Source organism: Chaetura pelagica, unplaced genomic scaffold, assembly GCF_000747805.2.
Source record: "Chaetura pelagica isolate M959 unplaced genomic scaffold, ChaPel_1.0 scaffold68, whole genome shotgun sequence".
NCBI lineage: Eukaryota > Metazoa > Chordata > Aves > Apodiformes > Apodidae > Chaetura > Chaetura pelagica.
The window spans coordinates 533,589-551,191 of record NW_009954407.1 but is presented as its reverse complement, the minus strand read 5'-3'; the positions used below and the strand labels follow the sequence as shown (position 1 = coordinate 551,191).

Below are 17,603 nucleotides of genomic sequence, written 5' to 3'. Positions count from 1 at the left end.
CATACTATTTTTCTTCTTAGGTTGTAGAGCCACATAAATACAGGGAATGCAATATTTGAAATGTATCATTGAAATTATAGCAACTAATACTGTCAGATGGGGGAGAGGCTAACATAGCTCACACACCATAGCATCTATTAATATGCCTGACTCATTTTTGCAATGTCAACTGTAACATTAATCCTTGTTTTAAATCACAGTGTCTCAAATATCAGCTGCTACTAGTTGTACAGTTCTCTTCAGTTGATATCAGAGAGCCCAATGGAGTCTTTTCAAGGACCTAGTCAGGGTAACAGTGCAAACTTGTTACAAGTCCCCCCTGTAAATGATTTCTCTTCAGAGGACGAAGATTTTAAACCTACCATTAAGCACCGTTTCTCTCCGCGTCCCCGACGGCGGAGTTCTGTTTCTTCAGAGGAAGATGAGGCAGACACCCCAACCACCACCAGAAGAAAAGTTTCATTTGCTGATGCATTTGGGTTTGATCTTGTGTCTGTTAAAGAGTTTGATATGTGGGATATTCCAAACACAGGACACAATAATGACACTGATAATGACGTTTTCCCTCAGGAGGAATTTTATTTCTCTCAACTGTTTACGTTACCTGCTTCACAGGAAGAACTTTTACATAAAGTGCGAGAGCAGAAAGTATTGTTGGAATCTGTCCTGTTCCTGCCTGGGATTACCTGTATGAACGGCATTATTCGAGTCCTCAATGTATCCTTTGAAAAAAGGGTGTATGTTCGAATGACGCTGAATAACTGGCTCAGTTTTTGTGATATCCTCGCAGAGTTCATGCCTAATTCTTGTGGTAGTGAAACCGATCAGTTCTGCTTTAGGATTTCTCTGATGCCTCCTTACCAGAAAGATGGAGCTAAGGTGGAGTTCTGTATACGCTATGAAACATCGGTTGGTACCTTCTGGGCAAACAACAATGACGAAAACTACACACTGATTTGTCGCAAGAAAGAAACTGCACCCAAGGTGGATAATAAACAACAGAAAGAGGTTACTGATAGACATCTTAAAGGCTGCTTAAAGACAACACAAAGCAGGTGAGGTTACAACTTAGCTTTTGGTAATTCACAATATAGTTTACTAATGCTAACTTTCCAAGTGTGCTTTCTGGAGCTAAGACTGCCCGTGCTGTGTTCTTCTGCTGTTTGTTGGGGTTTTTTAATGATAAGTTAGACCAAGACTTGTTTTCAGTAAAGCCCTTGTATATATCAGTTGGTGGTTTTCTGCAGAGAAATTGGTTGGGATCAAAGTTTTAATATAGAGCATGCATGTCACTGATTTAAAAAGTAATGTAAGGGTCTGTAAGTTATAAATCATGTTCCAATTTTGATTTCTGTAGGATATAAATTGAGCTGACATCAGTGAGAGCTTTGTTCCAGACTGAGGGAGCCGTACAGTTAAAACACTTTACATCCTCTGCCTTGATAAGTTAAAAAAAAAAAAAAAAAAATCAAAGCAAACCAAATCCTGGATTATCACATTATTTATTTAATATTTCATTCTCCACATGCAATTATTGAAACAGAAATAGCACTGGTGTTCAGGAAGCTGGTAACTTAGGGAAGGATCCTATCGCAATTAGAATAGCTGGTACAAACTTTTCTGCAAGTGATTGGGCTATTCTGCAAGTGGTATATTGTTGTAATAATTCCTTTTTCCTGCTATTGGTTGACTTTTCTGTTTCACAAATAGTGAAATGAATGATTTATAAAGGCAAAACTGGGAATATATTAAAGAAAAAATATATAGAATTTATCTTATATATATTATTCTAATTAAATATGCAAGTACTATATTAGTTCTAGAATAAAGTGGCAGTGCTTAACTTACAACTTAACCCACATGGAGAGAGACACTCAGAAATAGTAACTTTTGGCTTCCTACTCTGTTTATGACTCCTTTCTGTAGGAAAAACAATGTTGCCCACAGAAATCTAATTATCATTTTTTTGCTCACCAAATTTGCTATAAATCACTTGGAGTTCTGCGGAACCTACAGCATACTTTGCAACACTTAGATCCCAGAACTGAATTAATGCTGAGTTTCTAGTTCCTATTCACTTTCCAAGTAAGGCAGTGCTGTTGAATATCCCCTGTGCTTTCCATGGGACTGAATGGGTGAGGAAGGGGGAACAAAACTACAGTAGTGATGGGAGTGTAAGGAGAAGGGAGACAGTCAGATCTTCCCCTGTACAGAACTTCCCTTCCCCAAATGCAGACTCTCAGTGCTGAGGGCCTCTGTCAGCCCCAGTGACACATCATCAGCCCTGTGTGGAGAGGCATGCAACACGGCTTAGTGCCTCATCAACACCATGGCATAGGAGCAGCCCTGGGGCTAACCTGAGACCTAATACATAGCCAGTCCACAAAGCACTCCTTGGGCCCTTGGGCCAGTTCTGGGGCCACCACGATGATGCTATCATGGGGAAACATCTCGGTACAGCAGAGTACATGGAACAATACATTCACATGTCATGTGGTCATATCCTGACATTTCTGCCTGGTTCTGTTCATTGAATCTGTCCTTCAAGAAGTGTCACACGACCCATTCTGGGTACATGAGATAGCCTGGGGTTCCCTTCAGAAGAGCTGTGTTATCAGATACCATATGCATATGCAAGCAGTGGGATTACAGCCTGAGTTCAGGTAGCCCACATGGAGCAGATGATGGACGTGGAGAGCTGAGTCTTAATTTAGTGAGCCCTGGGCTTCAAGATGCTTTCAGGACTGACCTGCAAATTTAGATACAATTGGTCATCTGAGGTCGAATAACTCCTAAGAGTTTAATTTCCTGAAGTCTCCTGTTATATACCTAGTGCTAGCATAAGCTGTTGTAGCATTTCTTCTGAGGGATCCTCTTTCCGTGTGTATACTAAGTGCATAATATGTGACTCAGACAGTGAGATATTTTAAAAAATGGGAAAGGAGATAACAAGTCAAGCACTTAACATAAAATTGTCTTGTCTCTAATCAGAGAGTGAAGTTATCTTCCTCCATATCAGGCTGCAGAGGAATCAATATACATATATTTATGTGTCTGTGTGTGTATGTATGTGTGTGTGTATATACGTTTATGTGCATATTTGCTCATATATACAACTACACACGTATATATGTAATATTAAAACCAAAGTGGTCAGATTCTTGTTTATATTAAGATCTGTTAAACACTTTTGGCAAACAGTTAACTAATGGGCACTTTCAAGACCCTCTCTAGTGGCAGAAGGATGTAAAGAAGCCCTATGGTAAATACAAAAATGAGCTGAAAGTATTTTTGGAATGTGGCTTCAGTGGTCACCAAGGCTTCTGAAAGGCAGCTCTGGCAGATTGTAATCCAGGACCAATTTTATGCTACAGGGACTTCACTGACTTCACAGGAGTTACAGCTTTCACCAGTGTAAATGAGGTCAGCATCAGGACCTTTCATTTCAAAAGAACTAAGATGCCAACCTCCATTGCTCACTTGTTTTTCAAAGTGTCTTTGTACATGTTGCCCCTTTGAGTCGGGAGGAACACCCTGCAGACATCTGCAAAAGTACCTCATTATTCTCCTTCAGACCCTCATTAAAACTCCTTTGCTTTGATGTCTAGAAAAAAGCGCAAGAAAAACAACCCCCCCAAAATGGGCAAAGTGAGGCTGTGGCTGCGCTATGACTCCTTTGCCTCACGTTGAACAGTGTTGCCTGTTACCCTGCTCTCCTCCACCAGCCCGTCTCTCTCTCTTGCCTCTAGTTTTATATTCAAATGATAAGCTCTGTAGCATTTATATGTGCTGTGCTGGGTGTTTATAGGACATTTAGCAAAGGGGGGGATTCTGGACCGTAACTAGGAGCTGCATCAATGCAAAGAGATACACAAAAGTAATAACTATTTCACCTACGGTTCACACAATAAATATGCAGATAAAGACTACTGATATCCATGCCATGGGCTAGACATCTTAAATTAAATATTTCTTTATAGCAATTTGAATATAAGGATATTTTAACTGGACACTTCTCTAGGACCCCATTTCAAATTTGGAAACCTATTCTAACTTCTTTTCTCTTTTCATTGTTGCTCTGAGGTAATTATACTGTATCTTAAAACGTGCAATTTAACACTTCAGTTAAAAAACAGGACTGCTAAAGAATTATGTTTTTAAGCAGAGTCTGATCCACTCTAGGGCATACTTGTGTGGCTCATTAAATATCATTAGTGAGGATTAGTTGTGTTAGTTAAGTGAAAGGAATAATACACACTTTCAGAGGAAGTTACTGAGGAAACACAGAATGACTGTATTGTGTTTCCCTTCAGAATATGATCTGGAACAAAGCTGTGTGAATGAGGGCAATGGGGTTGCTTCTGAAAACATTATTAAGAAATAAAAAAAAAAAATGGACTTCACCCTCAGAAGTTGCACCCGAAAAAAAATTAGAATGAAAAGCTAAGTGGTGTGGAATTAATAATGCTGAAAACTGCCTAGATTTGGATTTCAGAACCACATGATTTAAAATCCTGCCTATTCATTACATTTCATTTGCATTTGTTTCTCTATCTGGGTATGGACAAATAGTCTACAGTTTAATGGAATATTTGCTTCTTACTGTATTTTTCTAAGCTAAAATTCTTTCCAACATAAATTTTAACAATTTCTATGTTTTTCAAAAATCTTGAAAGGATCCATAGGCACAAAATACTTTGGGGGAAAAAAACTGGCTCCTAAAATTTTAAGGCTGTCACTGGGAAAGAGATGCCTTCTGTCAGTAAACAACCCTGATTTCTTTCATATATATACACATCTAGACATTCAGAGAAATTTAAATTAATTGCATCAACTCCACTCCTTTCTCTTTTCATTTTACTCTCTTCTTCTTGGGACAGGGATAGTGATTCTGAACAAAAATTTCTCCTGGTCGTCAGGTTTGGACCATATGATTTGGTTGTGGACCCCAGGCTCCTGCATCAATCTGATCAGACAGGGACTGGCTGTGTGTTGCATGAGTCAAACTCCTGCAGATCATGCTGCACGGTGCAGTGATAACAACCTGCAAACTATTTTCCCCATCACTGGTGAGGCTGCGCCCCACTTCTGTGCTTGGTCCTGGTTTACCATCTGTCAAGAGAGCAGCAGAAGCAAGTGCAAAAGGAAAATGGCTGATAAGCATGAGAAATATTTTACAAAAGGATAAAATGTGTATTTAGACTCCTGTCTAAAGGAAGGGGAGGCTAGTGTTTTTGGCATAGTTGTTAGTTATCACTGTCTCACCGTCTGAACCCACAGGTGTAGTAATCACCCTGAAGTGATTTGGTCCTGTGCTTTTTTTCATAATTACTAGACTGTACCTTTCTTTGAATGGCAGTACATCAATTCCTTCCATGATGCCACTTTGAAACAAAACAAAATAGGGCTATGTCTCATACGAGACCTGCTCTGTGTATAATGTGTTGTGAGAAGGAAGCGATTAAAAACCTCAGGACTTTGAGCTGCCAATGTCAACCTCAGCAGCATAAACTGACTGCCCTTAAAGCAATTGCCAGTGAGAAAATGTCTTCTGTTAATGAATACTGTCCTGTCTTCAGCTGTTGTTTCACTCCCTTTCTGAGGGAAGGCAAAGGAAGTGAGGTGCTGAAGGCCCAGCCTGGCAGGACTTCACTGTGCTTGGTGTGCCCTGGGCAGATGGCAGACCAGTGCTCAGGCAGCCTCCAGAAATGAAGTTATGCATCAGCTCCTCTTGGCCTTTCCCACATACCCACGATGTGATTAAAAAATCACAGACTTCTGAGGAAGATGTTTGGAAATAGTTTCACATGCACTTTGGTATGAGGAACAACTGTATTATTCCTAGCTGGTCCATTTAAAGTATGGCATTTAAATTATGTTCCCTTTTAATCCTTATTCTTTTGATTATTGCACATCATTATCAAAAGAGAAAAAGAGAGCAGAAAAGGTGTTACAATGCACATCTTCCTTGTGTACTGCTATTTGATCTCCAGGTTGTTTCTGGCACCTCAAGTCACAAGTTACACCTTCATCAGCATACAGATATGGGATTTGTCTAAAGTTTATTACTATTATTAGGAAGTGACTGCAGTCACTGTTTTTACCGGGAGAGCAGCTGCTAGAGAAGCTATCCATTCACAGAGAGCCAGCTAAAACCAGCACTCCTGTTAATTCTGACATAGTATTCCCAGCCCTTCTCTTGACTTCTGGTCTCTGCCTCCACTCTTTGCCAGCTGTAGAAGGAGGAAGCTCTGGCGCCAAAGTAAGCCTTCTCCAGGTACTTGAAGACCATGATTATCAGACACAGAGGATAATTAAAGGTGGTCTAGAACATATTATTCAGACAAGAAAGATAAAAACAAGCTGTAGAACTGAGGCTGAGTATTAAGACATGCTTCTCGATAGTGACTCCAGTTGTCTTTTAAGGAAAGTGCTGCAGCCTTACTCTCCAAAGTAATTTAAAATGTTAAGGTAAACCACTTGAAAATGTCCTACAGGTAACAGTCCTACTTGGCCAGGAACTATGGTCAACAGTCTTTTTCCCATATGTCTAATAATAATATTTCAAGATCCTGGTATACTTACTATTTGAATTAGGAAACATATTAAAGACTTTAAGGATAGATTTTTAAGTGAATGACAGAGGTTTTTGAATGCTATCACAGAAATGCTGAAGACATAGGTGGAAGTTATGGTGGAGAGTGTATGTACAGAGCAAATAGACCCCTGTTAACCATACTTATGTTCTTCTATCTGGAGAATACCTGCAGACTGAAAAACTGTCTTATTTCTGCTTTTGGTGGTTCTAAACTGTGCTAGCCATGTGTCAGCCATACATTGCACTAGAAATATTAAATTAAGCTTCTAAAATTTTAAGTAACAACATACAAAAATAACATTATTTTGATGGCAATCTTAGTGTCATAGTTACTCTGGACCTTATCAGTATCAGTGGTTTCTTGCTCATTTCCATGATCTCCCTTGGAAACTGCTCTCACCGATGTGACAGAACAAAAACATGTGCTCTAATGTATAGGAAGTATTAGTTGCTATGAAGTTTTTTTGCTTGTTTGCATCAAACCATATGAAACTGCTGTTTTGCAATCTGAGTATCATTTCTCAACCATATGATAAGTAAGTACTTGTACTTACACATGCATTGCTTGGCTTTACATGTGTAAGGGTTTTTTTGCACTCACTATAATTTCATCAGTTTATTTAAATATGTCAATACTTTAACACTATTACAACTTACTCTTAGAGCTCTTTAATGCAGGAACTGGCTTGATCTTGCAATAGGCACAATAAATAATTTAATGAACATCAGGAGTCTCACTGAACTTTGTGGAACTCTATGTATGTAAAACTATCCTTGAATGTTAATATTAACAGGACCAGAGTTTATTTCTACACCCTCTCAGACCACTGATTAAGGACCTTCAGACAAATACAAATATATTGCTAAAGCAACTCCTGTGTTCAATTGTTTAGGGAGTCTTTTGTTACGGAGGTATCTGTTTTGCAAATTGAACCTGGCTGCTAAAGACCATTTCAATACTCGTCTCCTGTCCACTGTGCAGGTATCGCAGTTCATAAATGTTCAGTTGGAAAAAAATTGTTCCATTGCCTTTACCTTGACTTGGCTAAATGTTAGTTTTGAAAAGATATTTAAAGTCAGTGAAACATTAACTGACAGCACTGGAGTCATATTTAATCAATGCATTCCCTAACAGTGTCATTTGAGCTGTTTATTCTGATTATGAACTTTAAGTTGTGATCCAGCCCCAGCTCTGCAGCTCTGAAATTGAAGCAATTGATTCAGCTGCAGTCCAAGTCCAGAGAAACCATTGCCCATCGTATTTGTAAGAAAAAAAATATGTATTATCTTCTCAGTTACGAAAGGTAGAAAAAATAGTCTAAACAAATACTTTGTAAGTTGAATGCAGTGCCTGCCTTAGTGCAAAGGAAAAGATAAGAACTTCTAAACACCATAGGAGCATGTTAGAAGTGGCTATTTGATCCCTAGGCCTCCAGTGACAAACAAGAAAATATTAGTTGATATGCCAAAGCATAATGAGGGGCTTGGTTTTCTGTCTGTCTCTTCACTCTCCTCCAGACCTGTGGAACCAGCTGAAATTCTGATAGTAAACTGAAAGATTTATTACTGCTGGTTACTAATAGCAGTCCTAAAAAGCACTGAAGAGCACTGAGCTACACAAGTGAATGTGAACTAAGTAAAGCTGGAAATTTTTCTTTCCTTGCACTTAGGTGCACCAAGTGTATTTGCATTTACATTTTTCTTTGATACACAATAGTCCCTGCAATAATGTTTATAGCTGCGGGACAATAAGCACAAGATGTTCAAGCTTGGATCACTTCATGTGGTAGACGTTTGGGGAGTTTGTCAGCCTTTCTCCCCAGATACCCTAGTAAATCTGCACTAGGCTATATTTCAGGTTGTTCTTGATAGAAATATTGATACATATCACAGAGCTGCATTCTCGCTGTGTGCTAGTAAGAGCAAATTTTGAAAACAACAATTAAAAAAAAAAAAGTGAAAGTCTCTTCTTGTCATGGTAATACCTGGGAATTTTAACCTCTTGAGATACCTACTGAATTTACAATTGCTTTCCAAGATTTAGAACACAATTGTCCCCTCTCAAGAGTGACTGGCTAAGGCGTTTTTTGGTCACCTATTCTGTTTTCCTTCCTAGGGGAGATATCTGTGTCTTAGTCTCACCTGACTGCCATCTATCTATCTATCTACAGTCTCTCAAAGACATCTGTACCTTTGTGCATACATGCCTCAGCATATTGCAGTCAGCCTTTAGGAAATTACTCTCTTCTGGCATGCCACTTGGGAACTGCTCCTCTGTTTTTTTCCACATGAGATCCAGAGTAAGACCAGGTGCCACACAGACTAAGGATTTTTACTCTCAGATGTATCAAAAATAGGTATAACTTTGAGAAGTACAAGACCTGTTGATGGTACTTGTTTTACTGTCCTTCCATCTTTTAAAACAGTGGGAGAAAGAAGCAAGAGAAGAACAGAGGTTCTAACTCCTTTCTACAACACCATTTTGGTGTTTGACTATGGGCCTTTCAGACAAATATCAACCTCAGAAGTGTCAGACCAAGCTTAGCTCTTAGGAAACTTGACTCCTGACTCACATTGTGCCCTTTTTCAGTAGCCTGTCCCTGGAGACAGGCATCCCAGTAGTAAGGTGCTGCATTAGTATTTCACAATGGAGTTGTCAACAGGTCTGACCTTTTCCAGGGAAGTATTTCCTGAAGAATTTCCTTGTTTCTCAACTAGATTTATGCAATTTTCTGATCAATCTGTCTACAAAACAGCTGTGTAAAAAGATTTTTGAACAGGTTTTTTTTCCACAGTGTTGTGTACATATCATAACAAAGTACAATCCTGACAAAGCTATAAAAGACTCTGAAAAAAGTTGTAATCTTCCTGTTCATAGGTTCTGTAGCTTAATTTGAGGTAGAACTGAGTCATTATGCATGTTTTTTTCTGCAGTCTTCTTACCCGTAGTCATGAGAATTGGGCATAGTCAGGGATATATTAAAGGTTTGAGCCTGTCACTGAATTGGCATTGGGCTTCTGGCTCAGACTGTATGGAACTAAAATCTTCAAATGGACAGATATACATGTATATTTGTAAAAAAAAATATGTACAAATGTTTTGCCATTAAAACTCAAGGTCTTTTTTAATGAGCTAGAAAATAAAGACTAATTTCTTGGGACTCTGTTTGCTTTGAGGCTACGATTATTCTCATCCCAAACCAGGCCAATGCATTTTGTTCTGTGCCACGTATGTCCCTGCTTCAATCATAAACTAAGGCTGAAAAATGAAAATATTAGTAATTGGAAAATATAATCCCCTGGATAGAACCAATCCAATAATCTTAATAAAAATAGGTTTATTGCAAACATTGTCTGAACTCTACTGGGAATTATCTTTTCAGCAAAAACACTCAAATTCCCTTACAGCTGCTCTCTTGATCAATTGTCCCTCTTGATAGTATTAATCATCATACTATATACTGCTTATTCTAAGCATTTTTTCCCCTCTCCTTTCCAAATTTCCTTTCTAATTTATCCTTGTTAGGAAGCTACCAACAGTCCTTTATTGTCCTTTGGCAAGCCCACCTTTTCTCCTCTTCTGGTGCCAGACCCTGCTCTTAGGTGAGACTACCAAGACTGAGGGGTGGTTCCTGAAGGTGGAGAAATACCATAGATAATATTCTCTTCCTCAGATTTCAAATATTTAAGTAGAGGTTCTTTGAGGCTCTGTTTTTGTACACAATGCTTGTAAAGGTTATCAGACTGGTTCTCCTGATAATGCAGTCTTCTATTCACAATGCAGTTTTAAAATGGTAGTTGTGGTGCCAACCGCTATTGCCAGGCCGGTGCTCAAATACCCTCACCCACTGCTCCAGTGATGAGTGGGTCACTCCGCCTCTATGCCTCCGTCGTCTGTGTCCTGACTATCAACAAGGGAGCTAATTAGTGTCAGTCCTGTTTGTTTGGTGACACCTATTTACTAGGAACTAGCTTGAGCCTTCTCTAACACTGCTGGTAGTTGAAGGTCATGTAAGAAAATCAGTTTTGCCTAGATTTGTAATAAGGGCTCTCATTTCATGTACATCTTCATTTTAATAGGATCACTTTTAAAGGCATAATATTTTAAAATATTATTCAGTAATTTCTGTGTAATGTTTGCACAGCTATTAATTTATGACTGTTGATTTTCTTTGCAGTGTTTGCTTAAATTTCTGAATCTTTTACTTTGTGGCCAGTTTGGAATTTAACAACGTAATTTAAATTATTGTTTTTTGCATTGTTTAAATTAAGCTATTTTTTTCTGTTGTGCTTCTGTTTTCTAAATGCCTCCTGAAAAGATTAAACATATAAGCAGAAGGGAATGATGTGACATGCAATAGCCATGTCATGTTTCAGGCACACAACATTACACCTCCACTAGAAGTGATTGCTTGAAGCTGAAATGCTCATAGGTACAAAATAGCCATATTTTCAAGCAAAGCCTTGTGGCAAGTAGAAATTGGAGTGTATGCATTAGGAGCCCAGAACTCAGGAGCATTGCTCACTGAGCTGCAGTCGCCCTCTGCTTTGCTGTCAGCACAGACAACACTGCTCCAAGCCACGCTCACACCACTCTCTGCAGTGGCTTAGTCTGTCTGTAATTCGTGTAGCTGTTGGTTTCTGCTCTAAGGTCTATTTCCCTAGACTCTGCCTTGGGTTTTTGTAGAGGGCAGTTATTTCAGCCTGAGGAGGCAGCCAGCTGCCCAGACCCACAGCCCAGCCACCTCCTGAGTTCCACTCCCCAACACGTCCCTGAACTTCAGTCCGGCGCCATCGCTTTCCAGCACAGCTGTGACGGCCCTACCTAGCATTGACATCAGCTTCTCTTAACAGTAGGTAAAAGCCTGAAAACAACTCAAAGCATTTCCCTGAAAGGTTGGTAGAGATGAGTACTTTGTTTTCTTGCAACTTTCTTTCAAAGTCACTTTATTGCTATCCCCCTCCCCCATCCCCTACTAATGGATTTGGAACTTCAGAGCTCACACATGCTGCAGTGCTGACACCGCCTGCCTTTCACTGCTTGCCATCTTTGCTCACTTGGTCCTCCCCTCACAGACGCTGGGCAGATTGTCCCCAGTTCTGATTTTCTGAGCTCAGCACCTCTGGCTTCTTAACCAGCCATAATTCTGTGTCCAGTTGTTTAGTGTTCTCCCTTGGGTCTAATATTTGAATTTTATTTCACTGGGTTTTATGCCTATGTCCTATATTAAAAGAGCAGAGCACTCAGTAAAGTAACTTTTATTGTATTCTCTTTGTATCTACCAAAGTCTGTTCACAACACTTCTTGGTAGGGTGCACATCTTTTTTTATGCACCCTGATCTTCACACCCTGGAAATCTGGTTTGAATGATTGAAATTCATTAGCAAGGATAAAAAAAACCTTATTCTGTATTTAGATGATTCCTAAGCAAAAAATATATTCTTTAAATTTCTAGCAAATTCTTATCAATACCTTTATACACAAATTGTTATAAAGATAAGCTATTCTTATCTAATTGTTTCTATGAGTTTAAGACTGTCTCAGCAGGAGTTGCTGAGGGATGAAACTTCTAATGATGATTTAAAGCAGTGAAGTGTGTAGACTGAAACTGAAATAATTATTGCTGTAACCCTCTAAGCACTCTAAGTTCCTCAAGAGAAAATACTTTGTACAGAACAGACCCTGAACAACAAAATGCTAAAAAAAGTAAAATAATAATAATAAAAAAAAACCCTTGGAGCAGGATGATAATTTAGAACTAGAATCAGTATAATGTGAGGATGTTCTCCACAACTGCTCACAAATGCATCAGACATCACAATTAAAAAGGAATAATAATTATGGTCCCATTCTAAAGTATGTAATATTCTATTCCATTCAATAAGCCACGAACACTTTAAAACCATCACTGCAATCCGCAAACCTATATTTACAACATTAAACTGGATGTTCTGCCTTTTCAATAATTGTCATCTCATCTCTATTATTTTCACCTCAGACTCTAATTGTTTCTTTTATAGGAGCTAACCTACCAGTGTCCTTGGCAGTAACAGTTTATGGCTCATGCATTTACAGTAATTGTTTGGGCAATTTGCCACACAGTATAACAATCTTCACATCACAATCAGTTTTTATAATAAACAGCATTAGTTGTGAAAAATACAAGTGGTGCATGATTCTTATGGTAGATAAAGGGCACTGAAGATGCCCTTTAGAAAAAGAAAGGAAAATGCTCAAGCCTTGAACTGCTTGAGAAAAATACTGATGTCACAATAGAGCTAATTAATTTGATGGTACAAACAAGAGGGGGAAAGGGCCTTGCATTCATTAGTGTCAATTCCAAATGAGAGCATGCTGTTCATAGAAATAATATTCTACCTTCTTTTAGACAAAATGTGCAGGTAAACAAATCAGAAATAAGCACCAGTTCCTGCAATAAAAATGATTTAGCTCCTTCACTTTATCAAGGCTCTTTTCCTTCCATAGCCACAGGGAGCTCAAGGCCTGGGTAAGTACAATTTGCAGGCAAATCTCTGGACAAACTGGGATTCTGTTGCCCACCAGCCTGGCTGGCTCCAGTGTGGCCAGCACTGCTGGGTGCTACTGGGCACTGGAGCCTCTGAGCGTGGGACTGGTCTGCTCCTGGGGAGCTGAGCACTTATCTAATGGTTTCTCTCCACAACCCATAGGTGGTTGCACATAAAGATGCCCCACCACATGCAGCTCTGCTGGGAACATTGTGTGGCCTCTCTATTTTCAAGCACCCAGAATTAAGAGGTCAATTGTTGCTTGGTGGGGAGGCCGTTTGACACAGCTCCAGCGGGCACAGTCTCCTAGGTTAGAAATTCTCCATACAGACAATAACATATATGCCCTCTTATGCTGGTGCACAGGCAGGTAAATCCTCAGCCTCCTGGTTGTCTCCCCGCTACCTGACAGTCCTGGTTTGTGCTGAGCCACAGTGAACTGAGGCCCCAAAAAGTACAAAGGTGGCTTCAAGCCAAAGCTATGCCTCCTGTTCTTGAGCTGTGAATTCTCTAGCAGCACCAGGGCTTGAGACTAATATTTATAGGGTGCTGGAACCACGTGTGACAAGAAATCATGGAGTGCTTGTATTATAAGACTCAAACTCCAACAGTTGATAACATGGGCACCAATTTAAATTGGTAAGAGACTTGTCCCCATAGTGAGTTCTAGTCTTAGCCTTACGGAGGGAAGGAATGAGTTTATCTTTGTTTGTTAAATATTTTGTTCATATTTTCAGTGAGGAAGACAGAACAGAATTAACTAGAGATACCCCTTCACAAGATAAGTGAAAGTCTGCACTTAGGAGATCTACACCAGGATCCTTGATGGATCCCAAAACCCTTTCCTGAGTTGCCATACGAAGACAGAGAGGCCAGGACATGATTTGGATCTAGATCCCGGGGCAGGGGGGAGTGGGATGTATCTTCAGTGGTAGTCTCACTGTGAAAATGAAACTAGAATTAAGTTTACTTTTTAAACCTTTTTTTTTTTAGTACCAGGTTCTTTTCCCTTGCATTTTCTTCTCTCCATAAATAGGTTTTGCTAATATTTTCTCCCTTGTTCCACTGGTATTTTAAGAGGAGTATAAGCAGGGGGATTATATTAGTAAAAAATGGGTTGAATTCTTCCTCTACTGTGTCTGATTAACAATTTAATAGAACTTTAAAGTTCTGTTTAAAATTTGAGACACACACACAGGTTTTTTTGTGTTTTGAGTAACATGGCATACAATACTTCTGAAGTTCAGAATTACACCTGGAAAATCTTTTATTTAGTTTCTTACAAATGTTCTTTTAACCCAGCTACTCCAAACCTGCTACAGGCTTTCTGCTGCAAATCTGCACAGGAAATTTTAAGAATAAGTTTTGTTGTTGCTTGCTTTTTTTTTTTTTTTTTTTTTAAATACATGTAGTTATTTACTTTCCTGCCTCCTTTTGCTGCTAAAGGTACAAAACCAACCAAAGCAAACTACCAGCCCTTCCCTCCCTTCGTGCCCCTTCTGTCTCTGGCTTCATGGGGTAAGATCTCTATGCAGGATGCCTGTTTAGCTCCAGTGACTTCTCCAACCTGAGCACTTACCTGTGCTGTTTTACTTTTTGCTCCTCTGCTTCTCAGTAAAACATTGCTGACACATTTAACTACTTCTTCTCAAGGATCTCGTATGTTCTTTACATCCCCATGGCATCATCCTTCAGCAAGGCTGGCTATTTTTGGCAGTGGGTTCAAAATCACTAGTTGTGTTGAAGGCTGATGCTGTCTCTTAGGTTAAAAAAATGAACAGGAATTAAAATAGAATTACTATTTGGTTGGCAACTTCAATCTGGCCAGCATCTTTCAGGAGGATATTTTAGCTTCAGTTCAACTTCAAGGTAAAAGAGGAGTGTTTTGATTTTGAAATCACCTTGAAGTTAAAACCGGAAGCATAAAAGAATCCGTGAGTGTAAGGCTATCTGGATTTTGAAATAAAATTGTATGGAATACTTTTTCCCTTCTTACATATTTTTAACTAAGTATTCGACAAATATCTTATTTAAATACTTTAGCATCCACATACCTCTCTACATATCAGACTAAAGAGTACATTCCCACATTTTCTTTTAAAAATGAGATAGTGTAACATTTTTCAGTTTGCATTATTTCAAGAGTTTTACAGGTGTATTTTTATTTTTTCATAATTTGTACTCCAAGAATTTTAGCCTTGTCATATACTCCATATAATAAGTATCTTGTTATTTAATTATTAAGATCTAGCGTAAGTGGATATAAGACAGAACAATGTGAACAGCACTGTGGGTTATACAAACATACAGACATAAACTTCTGCCAAATATTGGTGTGTGAACTAAAAGCACGACAAGCTATAACAAACTCACCCCATTGAAAAGAGATTAGTAGCTCCTGGCTATAGTCCCAAACATGTTTCAGACCAGACCAAAGCACCTGCTATTCTGCAGAGAAATGTGTGCTCCTGAAAGCACAACTCTGAGGACATAGAGCTGCATAGGAAAAATTGAAATACGGCTGGACTGAGACTATGGGACCGTGTGAAATCCCATAAGAAATGTATGATATAATCCTCTTCAGAAAAATATATCTATGTTTCCACACTGAGACCTCATTTTCTTGTGACTGGTACTTGCACTGAAAAATTACTGGATATAATTTTCTAATGTTTGCAGATCGTATTTTAAGTTTCCACAACAAATGTTTTTGTGAACTTTTTCTATTAATACATGAACAGAGTATGCTGCTTAATATATCTTCTGCCTTCTCAGTATTTATCCCTTTGCTATGTTAACAGAGAACATTTATTTCTCCTTTCAGACTCTGTTTTGCTATGCTGAAAATAGAAATAGTTGATTTGTCTCCTTGGTTAATATAGATTTTTCATCCTGCCAGTCTTCTTGTAGTCCTCTCTGCACCTGTTCCAGCTTCAATTAATCTTTCTTGAACATCATATGCAAATGTTCCAGAAGAGCTCTTACTAGTGCCTGGCGCATGAATATTTCTTGGAAAAGTTTCTTTACTGAGAATACCTTCTCCAACACGTTACTGCAGAACTCTGTCTTTTTGCCATGACTGTTTCACACCAATGGCTTGGAAATGTTTTCTCACAATAATAAATTCAGCTTTTTCTTGTTCGTCTGATTCTGCCATTTCTGAGCCCTCAGTTTGTGGCACAAAGTCTTTCTGGTCCCTGAATGTATAACATGGCACTTGACAATTTTGAATTTCATCCCTTATCTATTATTCTGATCCTCCAGGCCACCCATTTCTTTCAATCCTCCTCTGTGTTGGTGATGTCTCCTAACTTCCTATGTGTCACAGATTTAATTTAACTTTGACTTTTTCTGCCTTGGTCTGTAATATCATGACTGAGTAAGTCTGATCACACGACCGATCCTCTCCAATTCCCTGGCACTGTTTGCCAGCTCCGCGCAGCCCACCTAGCGCGGCCCCGCGTGGCACTGAGCCCCTCTCCCACCGCCCATCTCTTGTACTCATCTCCCTCTTCTCCAGTTTAATTAATAAATTTCCCATGTGGCTGCACAACAAATGCTTTAATGAAGTCCAGATAGATTAGATAACTGATTTTTAGACAAGGGAAATACAGTAATCTTATCAAAGGCAGATATTATCAGGTGAGTCTGGCATTTCTATGTCATTTTTCATTTATCTGTATTTATTCTCTCATTAAAGTTTTGTTCTACATCTATTGTAGAAACTTTTTGAAGACACTTGGGACTGTAGTTGCCCTAACACTACTTATTTTTTCCTAAATATAGACACTATTTTTCCTACTCTTCTGATACAGTTAAAGCAGTATCAAGACCAATTTAATAGAATTGAATAGCAAACATTTAAAACCAATGTGTGACTTCCTCCACTGGGTCCCTCAGCATTTTGGGCTGGAGATTATCTGCTCTTAATTGGAGTTTATTTAAACACCAAGTTCTGCTCCCTGACTCAGTGAGATACTAGCATTTTCTGAATCTTTGTTCCTCTCAGTTATGCCCTGTGAGATCCCTGTTCCTGTAAGATTCTGACCCATTGCTGGCACCGTGGTAGAAAAATCTAGAAGTTTTTTGATTGTGGGATTATACACAGATTATCTGAAACCTTGATCAAACCACACTTCCAAGAAAATTTCCAATTTACCTTAAAAGTGCTAATTCCAAAGTCTTACTTTATCCTAACCCTTTCTGAAGTCAAAGCAATTTTTTTTAATTGATGAATTACTTTTTTTCCCCCCTCATCATTTATATGTTGTTGATCTACTACTCACATCTTAAAGGCTCATGTTTAACTGATTTTCTCTGTTTGGGATGCCAGTTCCACATAACCTTGGGACTTCTGAACTCCTTTGTATAATGTCCATGAACTTTTCGGTCTTCTCAGTCCTACTAACTAGTTACTGATCTTCCCATTTGTTCTTTCTAGATGCAAAATTATAGTGATAACCTGTTTTCATTCCTG

The 17,603-nt window shown here is 38.9% G+C and overlaps 1 protein-coding gene across 1 annotated transcript in view; it reads left to right on the top strand.

The window, feature by feature from the left end:
• The first annotated feature begins 261 nt into the window (after window positions 1–261).
• The window catches only part of PPP1R3A (protein phosphatase 1, regulatory subunit 3A), a 26,989-nt gene continuing 9,647 nt past the window's right edge, over window positions 262–17,603 (top strand). The window contains exon 1 of the mRNA XM_010004279.1: window positions 262–1,055. Coding sequence (XP_010002581.1) covers window positions 262–1,055 — 794 coding nt within the window. The remainder of the gene's footprint in view (window positions 1,056–17,603) is intronic.